Genomic DNA, 9,373 nt, shown 5'->3' with positions numbered 1-9,373 from the left:
TTTCTAGTAATTTTTTAGTGGAGTCTTTAGGGTTTTCTAAATATAATGTCATGTCATCTGCAAATAGGACAGTTTTACTTCTTCTTTTCCAATTTGGTTGCTTTTAAATTTATTTTTCTTGTCTAAATGCTCTGGGTAGGACTTCCAATACTATGTTGAATAAAAGTAGTGAGAGTGGGCATCCTTGTCTTGTTCATGATCTTAGAAGAAAGCTTTTAGCTTTCACCACTGAGTATGATGTTAACCGTGAGCTTATAATATATGGCCTTTATTATGTGAGGTACATTCCCTCTATATCTACTTCATTGAGTTTTTTAAATATCAAAAATGGATGTTGAATTTTATCAAATGCTTTTTCTGCATCTATTGAGGTGATGATATGATCACAGTTTAGTTTTTTTTTACCCCCACACTGCACAGCTTGCACGATCTTAGTTCCCTGATCAGTGATGGAATCTGCACCCCGTGCAGTGTAAGCATGGAGTCCTAACTAGTGGATTGCCAGGGGATCCCCAAATAACAGTCTAGTTTTTAATTTTTATTATAGCCATCCTAGTAGGTGTGAAATGGTATCTCATTGTATTTTTGGCTTGCATTTCCCTAATAACAAATAGGACTTCCCAGGTGGCGCTAGTGGTAAAGAACCCACCTGTCAATGCAGGTTAGACATAAAAGACATGGGTTCGGTCCCTGGATTGAGAAGGTCCCCTGGAGGAGGGCATGGCAACCCACTCCAGTATTCTTGCCTGGAAAATTACATGGACCGAGGAGCCTGGCAGGCTGCAGTCCTTGTGGTCACACAGAATTGGACACATGCATACAATAACTAATAATGTTGAGTATTTTTTTCGTGTACTTGTCCCTTTGCATATCTTCTTTAGAGAACTGTCTATCCACGTCTTCTGCCCCTTTCTTCTTTTAGTTTTGTTGAGATATGACTGACGTATAATGTTCTATAAGTTAAGGTATACAGCATAATGATGGACTTATAAGCATTATGAAATGATTATCACAATAAGTTTACTGAACATCCATCACCTTGAATAGATACAAAAGTAAAGAAATAGAAAAAAATTATTTCTTGTGATGAGAACTTTTAGGATTGACTCTCAACAACTTTCATATATAATGTACAGTAGTGTTAATTATATTAATCACATTATACATCACATTTCTAGTACTTATTTATTTATCTTATAACTGGAAATCTGTGCCTTTTGACCACCTTCATTCAAATTTTCCCTCCCCCACTGTAACCACAAATCTAATCTCTTTTTCTATGAGGTTGTTTATTTTTTGAAGTACAATTGGACTACAATTATATGGTATATATAGCTGTTAGTTAAAAAGAAAGAAAGGAAAAGAAACAAGGGTTCCTCAGAGACCCCCACCCTTCCCTTCCCTCCGCCTCGGAAGGCCGGCAGCTTCTTCACTTGATGGGGAAGCGCAGCCGTGCCTGCACATGCTTACAGCGGGCATGCTTCATGGTCAGCCCGTAGGTGGGGGTTAGGTCCACTTTCACACCTGGCGGCACGCTGAACTCCAGCCGCTGCAGCAAGATGGCCAGGAAGAGGAAGACCTCCCACCTGGCCATGACCTCCCCTATGCACCGGCGCTTGCCCATGCCGAAGAGTAACACTTTCTCACTCGAGATCTTATCGATGGCGGTGCCATCAGACGTGAGGAATCTCTCTGGCCGGAACTCAGATGGGTCCCCCCACAGCTTCCTGCAAGATGAACAGAGGAAGTGGAATCTCTGGGTGGGGAGACCCTGCAGGGGAAAGGCCTGGTGGGGGGGACTTCTGTGTTAGAATAGATCTATCTAATAGAGCAATGAAAGGAGAGTGGAGAAAGGAGCCAAACTGTTTTCTGATGCTTGTTTCTTTACATAGCTCTCTCTAAAATCACCAGCCTTGGAAATAGTGCTTTTTAGTAGTAACTTGCTATTTTAAAGATATCATACTTTAACTAAAAGAAGTTAGTTTATCCTTCTCTATCCTACTCAATATACAAGGGGAACCAACAGTCCATCTTCGTTTATGCTTATGGTTTTGTAGTAATTATTGATAGCATCCTTTTTTACACTCAGAAGGGCCCTAGTTTGGATGGTAAATTATATGATCCTTCTACTTATAGACTAAAGTGGGATTATCCAAAGAAGTCCTTAAGTCATTCACATCAGAATCATCTGAGGTAATCCACCTTACCTCCTGTTGCGGGACGTTGGGGTATAGAGCGCCATAGTCTATAACCAATTTCCTAGTCAATGCACTAAAGTTTGAGAAACATGGACCTATATTTTATCCCTTAGAGCAGGCTAACTAGCCACCGAGGCACCATTCCTTTATTTGTAACCAGTTCCTAGGGGGCAAACAGCTTTCCTGACTGCTGAACATCACACATTTTTCAGTGGGGATTGTGTACTCACGGGTCATGATTGACCTGCCACTGGTTTATGAAGACACAGCGTTCCTTGGGGATGAAGAAGCCATTCAGTGTTGTATCCCTTGTTGTGCTAAGGAGAGAAGAGGGCTTTGTCAGGTTCAGGGGCTGGAAAATTGAGGTGTCACTGGGAGGGTTGTTTTTTTTTTAACCATTAAAAAAACTGGCATATAATTATTGGCATCTTTTAAAAACTTTTTTTTGGCCCCATGCCTGTGGCATGTGGAACTTTATCTCCCCAACCAGGGATTGAGCCCACATCCCCTGCACTAGAAGGCAGAGTCTTAACCCCTGGATCACTGAGGAAGTCCAAAATTTGACATATAGCTAATTTACAATGTTGCATTAGTTTCAGATGTACAGCAAAGTAATTCAATTTTATCTGTAAAATTGAATCCCAAACTCCTAAGTTTATTTGTAAAACTGGATCACTTTGCTGAAACGAATTGAAACAAATTTGTTTGTTTCAAAGTTTGCTGAAACTTTGATGAAACAAATATCCAAAACTAATACAACATTGTAAATTGATATACAGGTATTCTTTTTCAGATTCTTTTCCATGATAGGTTATTAGAAGATATTGAATATTCCTCTATGTGCTATATAGTATGTCCTTGTTATTATCTATTTTATATATAATAGCTGTATACACATTAATCCCAGACTCCTAATTTCTCTCTCCGGAAGCAGGGGACAAAACACGGCAAAGACTGCAGGGGTGGGAGGGCAGAACACGTAGTCCTCACCCGTGGGAGTGGTGAAGGGGGCGAAGGAGGAGTGTCCGAAGGTCTCCAGGGTGAAGCCCCCCTCGCCCACCTCAGGAGGTTCTTGCGCCTACCTCCACCCCACTCCATTAGCCTGCCCACCGAGGTCTCCCCACTGTACACTCAGAGGGAATTTCAGGAGCAAGGAAGGGTTGAGATGGTTCTTCCCCTTTCTTGGATCCTGTTCTTCAACAAATGTTTACTACACTTTTGCCTGTAGCCAACTGTGCCCTTGGCCACTCTCCGGAGCTAAGAAGCAGGCAGTCTGGGCCGGTCCTGGGGAGTTCCCAGTCTGGCTGAGGAGTTAGGCCTCTTCCTCTGGGAATAACTAGACCAACGTATGGGCTGAAGTAAGTGCTCGCTAACTCTCTCGACATGCTTAACATCCCAGGACCTAATCCTATAGGACAAATGGCTCTAAGTCCTACAAAATATCAGAATGAAGTTATGCCAGCTGGATGAGTCGAGAAAGGCTTCTAGGGGACGGGAAGTTTGTGTCAGAATAGGATAAGATAGGATTCTGGTAGCCAGAGAAGAGGGTAGAAGTTATTTCAAGCAGAAGTTCCAGCATAAGCTAAATTGGAGGCTGACCGGTTCATGTTCGTGAGGGGTGGTTAGGCCAGTCTGGCTGGGTTGAGCATACTTGAAGGAGAGAATGTGAGTGGAGGTGAATGAGAGCTGAGGTCAGAGTTTGGTTTTCTTCTGAGGGCTGGGTACTTTGATCATGTTTGGACTGGATGGGGGCAGAGTAGATGCCAAGGTCTGGGAGGAATCTGGTGTCATGGCCAGGAAGGAGAGGCCAAGGTCTGACCAGGGCCAGGGCTGAGAAGAAGGAGGGAAAAGAGGGCAAAGCCTTCAGGGGTGCGAAGGCAGAAGAAGCAGGCCTCACCTGTGGGGGATGGTGAAAGGGACGAAGGAGGAGTGTCGGAAGGTCTCCAGGATGAAGGCCTCCAAATAGGGCAGCTGGGATCTATCGGAGAGCCGGGGCCGCCGTGCCCTGCCAATCACTCTGTCTGCAGAGCACGGAGGACAGAGAAGGCTGAGGGGCTGTCTCCCCTGCTCCATGGCATCTGCGTCCCCATTCATACCAGGCATCACCCTACGTGGCACTGTGTCAGTTTACAGGTCTGAGACCCAGTGACCCTCCAGTATCTTCTAGGCAAGGGTGGGCAGAACTGCATGCCCAGGGCTTAGTAGACACATAACAGCTATATGTAGATTGAACAGATGACCTGGGACCCCAAGGCTTCCCTCCACCAGAGGGATGGGGGACACCACATACCCAGCTCCTCCTGGATCTTTCTCTGTATCTTAGGATTTGTCACAAGGTACATAAGGCTCCAGGAGATGGCTGTTGTGATGGTGTCAAACCCTGGACGACATGGGGCATGGTGAGGAAGAAAGGAAGACAAGAATGAGAAGGCAGTATTACCAAGCACCCACCATGTATGTAGCAAGCATTGTCTTTCTCTGCTTCCTTTCCCCCAAAGACCCTCACCTTGAATTTTCTAAGGGCTGAGGCAGAGTCTCCTCTGCACAAACTCGAGTAACTGCTTTTAAGTTTAGCTGCTGGGATTACAAGGGCCCAGACTTAGAGACCAAAGAAGCCTTTGTTGTTTAGGTGGGGAAACTGACCCAGAGGAGGAGAGGGACTTGGCTGGGCTTTCACCAGGAGTTGGTGGTACCTTCTGGGCTCAAACCTTGAGTCTGGGCCTGGTCTCTGTGTCCTATACCACCTGACTTGTGGTTGATGGGCTGTCTGATGGACCCCAGGGCTGGGCAAGGCTGTGGGTGAGCAGCAGGCACTGAGGGATGGAGGGGCAAGGGTCTGGCTCCTACCGGCCCCAAAGAGGTCGTTGATAAGGTTGACAGTCTTCTCCTGGGAGATGAGGCGACTGCTGGCTTGGGAATTATCTTCACTGTGCTTGAACAGGGCGCCTATGATGTCCTGGACACTGTTCTGAGGGGGCATAAGTTTAGGGTCACCCTAGCACTCCTGGGGTTGAAGGCTGGGGTCCCTTGTCCCATCCCTTATGGCCCCACCTGCTGGCCTCTGGGCAATAAGTTGAGCTCATGGCAGCAGCTGGTAGTAGCCCCATGTGTGTGCTGTCACTTCAGTTGTCTCCAACTCTGTGACCCTATGGACTGGAGCCCTCCAGGCTCCTCTGTCCATGGGATTCTCCAGGCAAGAATACTGGAGTGGGTTGCCATGCCCTCCTCCAGGGAATCTTCCTGACCCAGGGATTGAGCTCATGTCTCCTGCGTTGGCAAGAGGGTTCTTTGCCACTAGCACCACCTGGGAAGCTCAGTAGCAGCCCTAGGTAGGGCTTAAAGTATCATTTCATACTCCATTGACCCTTCCTCTCAATAACGCCAGGGGTCCAATTTCACAGGAGGAGGTTGGTGTGAGTACAGGGAAGCAATGTGACATGTGAGCTGGGAATTAGCCTCTGTCAGGGTTCAGGTTCCTGTAAAACAAAAGCCTTCTCCTAATAACAGCACCCCGCATTGTGGGCTCTGCCAGGGCCCCTTGCATGGGGTTACCTCTCTGGGGCTTTGAGCAGCCCTGAGAAGGAAACTGAGACCAAAGAGGGAGAGGGACTGGCTCCAGGTCACACAGCTGGCCCGAGGTGTCCCAGAGACTTCCTGGGCCTTGGCCACATACAGCTGTGTGGTTGCCTTGGTGCTGGGGGAGGGGGGCCACACCCAGACTCTCAGGTGCCCTCATACCGCCTGCACCCTGGGCTCACCTTGTCAAAGTCCTGGTAGTGCTCCTGGACCATTTTCCGAACGAACTGCAGGAACCTCTGGTTGAAGCTCTTGAACCTTTGCAGAGCTGGGTTGGGCAGGTATCTAAGGATGGGGAAGAAGTCCACAGGATTCCCGGAGCTGGCGGATTCCACGAACTCATGGCTGCTCTCCACCAGACTGAGCATCTCCTCACTCCTCTGGGGGAAGTGCTGCCCGAAGCACATGGCACCAATGACGTTGGCCACCGATGCCACCACGTGGCCATAGGGGTCGAAGTGCCCAGGCCCTGCCATCAGCTCCTGGAACTTGCCCAGGAGGGCCTCAGCCTCCTTGTTCACATGATCCTCCAGGTAGCAGGAGGACGAGGAAGACGGGTCTGAGGTGACAGAGAAGGTGTTGAGAGCATTCTGGGCCAGGCGTCGCCGGGCAGCCCACACCGGCCCAGAGTCTGGGTTGAAGGTCATGCTCTGGCCCTCAGAGATCAAGGTGAAGCTGTAGAGGTCGGGCCGGCCCTTGAAATCATCACCCTGCCGCACCAGGGCCTGCCGGATGGTGTCCAGGCCACTGAGCACCAGCACGGGTGTGCAGCCAATGCGGATCTGCAGCACGTCTCCATAGTGCTGGCTCAGCTGTGACAGGACCACGTGTGGGTTCTTCCCCAAGGTCAGCATGTGCCCGAGCAGGGGCCAGCCCCAGGGCTCCGGTGGACTCTTCAGGCCTTGAGGGACCCAAGGCCGCCAGGCCCTGAGCACCCAGAATACCAGGCAGAAGACAGCAGAGGCCAGGAGAAGCTCCATGGCTGAGAAGGGACTGGGCTGGGACAATGCCATCTGTACCCACTGCAGGGGAAGAGGAAGGAGGGGTGAGATGGAGCCACTCATTCATTTGTTTACTCAGTCAATAAGCACTTGCCCACGTTCTGTCCTTGGTTCCCAGCCGAACAGAGTGAGAAAGACTGAGTTACATCCACTAAATTACATAGGTCCTGCATCCCAGGACCTCATCCACAGTGCATCACAGAATCTGAGGCCTGGAAAGGAGCCCTGAGATTCCCAGTGTGAGTGTCTGAACTCCCAGTCCTGGCCCTCCCCTCTGCCTATCACCTGTTTCCAATTCTGAGGCTGAAGTGATCACTTCAAAACAGGGAAGCACTCTTGCAAACCCCAGTGCAGGGTGTATGCTGGGCATTGTGCCAAAGAATGCCTGCCTAGGGACCCTTCCTGCTGATACCTCCTCATACCCTGGAAACAGGGAGCTGCTCCCCTCTTCACAACAGCGATGAGACCAAGATCCCAGGGCTCATGCAAATGGCTTTTGATACCCTCTTCCCTAGGGCATTCTTTATTAAGACACAAAAGAGAGGACAAATCCTCATTCTCTCAGTCTTTTTTTTTTTTTTGGCTGTACAGCTCATTATGTGGGAATCTCAGTTCCCAGACTAGGGATTGAACCTGCGTCCCCTGGAGCGGAAGTGCTAACCCCTGGACCACCAGGGAAGTCTCTCACATCCTCTCACTGCTTTTAAATAATTATTTATTTGACTGCTTTGGGTCTTAGTTGCAGTGCATGAACTTCGTTGCTCTGTAGCGTGTGGGATCTTAGCTCCCCGACCAGGGATTGAACCTGCATCCCCTGCATTGCAAGGAGGACTCTTAACCACTGGACCACCAGGGAAATCCTCCTCTCACAGTCTTGAAGGCTGAGGTTGGGCTGTAGCCAGGCCAGGGCTATCCTCATGCCAGGTGGGGAGCCCTACCCACCTCTCCACTCCAGTCACACTAAGAGTCCCTAGAGGAGGCCCAGTCTAAGCTTCTCATTTAAAATTGGGGAAACTGAAGTCTGGAACTGGGCAGCAAGAACTAGAACTCAGGCTTCCTACATCTAACCCAGGGTCCCTGCTTCCCTCCATCTCCAATGATTCCCCAGATATATATTGGGGGATCCCAAGGGCTAAGAAAGAGGCCCAAGAAAGGTACCTGTAGAAGCAGGTGCTGGAGGTCAGCAGGATTGTGGGGGCTGATCCGGAGCTTCTGGCTCCAGCTGAGGGGACTTTTATAAAGAGCACCCCTATCAGATTGGCCCTGCTGTCCCGGTCACCTGATAGCAAAGTGGCCGAAAAAAGTTGAAAGGATTAGCTCTTGGCCTTGGGCCACAAAACCCAGCTCCACCTACCTCCCAAGGCCCGGGGGCAGTTCTTGCTGGGGTAGGTGCTGTGTCCCTGGGGAGGAAGATCCAGCTCCTTTCAGGATCCAGAGTCAGGAGGGAATGCTTCCTTCTCACACACGCAGGGCAGGGTGCTGGGAGTGAAAGCCTCTGGGCTAGTCCAGACCACTTTCCCATTGTCCCCATGAGGAGGGACCCTGCCTGGGTACTCCGTCCAGGCTGATCAGCAGGGTAGGCTCACGAAATGCCCCTCCAACAACCTGTGAAACCAAATAAGGAATAGGCATGTTCTAGCCATCACTTCATGGCAAACAGATGGGGAAACAATGGAAACTGGCAGATTTTATTTTCTTGGGCTCTAAAATCACTGCGGATGGTGATTGCAGCCATGAAATAAAAAGACACTTGCTCCTTGGAAGAAAAGCAATGACAAACCTAGACAGCATATTAAAAAACAGAGGCATCACTTTGCCAACAAAAGTCCATATAGTCGAAGCTATGGTTTTTCCAGTAGTCATGTATGGTTGTGAGAGTTGGACCGTAAAGAAGGCTGAGTGCTAAAGAATTGATGCTTTTGAACTGTGGTGTTGGAGAAGACTCTTGAGAGTCCCTTGGACAGCAAGGAGATCAGACCAGTCAATCCTAAAGGTAATCAACTCTGAATATTCATTGGAAGACTGATGCTGAAGCTGAAGCTGCAATACTTTGGCTACCTGATGCAAAGAGCCAACTCATTGCAAAAGACCCTGGTGCTGGGAAAGATTGAGGGCAGAGAAGCGGACAACAGGATGAGATGGTTGGATGGCGTCACCGACTCAATGGACATGAGCTTGAGGAAGCTCCAGGAGACAGTGAAGGACAGGGAAGTCTGGCAGGCTGCAGTCCACAGGTTCACAACAAGTCAGACGTGACTTAGCGACTGAACAACAATGTTCTGGCCACCTCTGAATTCCAGCCTGGGTCCTTAGTCTGAAAACAAGATACGATGAGGATCATATGTTCTAAAGAGAGGCTCCCTCAGCCTCCTCCCTCTTGGTGAGAGATGGTAATAGTGTATGAAGAAAATTCGCGCTGTGGGCTCTTCTTCACAGCAACTAGCTTGGAATCTTCAAAGTGGTGGATTTCATTAAGAAAAGAAAAAAAGAAGACAAGGATATTTTCTAGAGCAAAGAGACTAAAGAGACACAACTACCAAATGCAATATGTGAAACTTGGTTGGATCCTGGATTTTAAAAAATGTTTTTCTTTTAAAG

General features: G+C 48.7%; 1 protein-coding gene across 1 annotated transcript; it reads right to left on the bottom strand.

Annotated features, from left to right (window-relative positions):
- Positions 1-1,166: 1,166 nt before the first annotated feature.
- Positions 1,167-8,064, bottom strand: LOC122419767 (cytochrome P450 1A2). The gene is made up of 7 exons (XM_043434584.1): positions 7,934-8,064; positions 5,957-6,796; positions 5,046-5,166; positions 4,489-4,578; positions 4,096-4,219; positions 2,429-2,515; positions 1,167-1,727 (listed from the first exon to the last, which is right to left on the bottom strand). Exons 2-7 carry the CDS (start codon positions 6,785-6,787, stop codon positions 1,430-1,432), a joined length of 1,551 nt encoding a protein of 516 aa, XP_043290519.1. The 5' UTR covers positions 6,788-6,796; positions 7,934-8,064; the 3' UTR covers positions 1,167-1,429.
- Positions 8,065-9,373: the final 1,309 nt, after the last annotated feature.

Source organism: Cervus canadensis, chromosome 17, assembly GCF_019320065.1.
Source record: "Cervus canadensis isolate Bull #8, Minnesota chromosome 17, ASM1932006v1, whole genome shotgun sequence".
NCBI lineage: Eukaryota > Metazoa > Chordata > Mammalia > Artiodactyla > Cervidae > Cervus > Cervus canadensis.
Note: the sequence above shows the minus strand (reverse complement) of the source record. Positions and strands in the feature narration are given on the sequence as shown.

Bases quoted from the DNA above. Each gene is read 5' to 3' on its own strand.
- LOC122419767 (XM_043434584.1), bottom strand. From the start codon at position 6,787: ATGGCATTGTCCCAGCCCAGTCCCTTCTCAGCCATGGAGCTTCTCCTG. The intron at 2,516-4,095 runs GTGAGGCCTGCT...TTCTCTCCTTAG, and splicing joins CCTTTCACCATCCCCCACAG to CACAACAAGGGATACAACAC. The intron at 1,728-2,428 runs GTGAGTACACAA...TTCATCTTGCAG, and splicing joins TGGCAGGTCAATCATGACCC to GAAGCTGTGGGGGGACCCAT.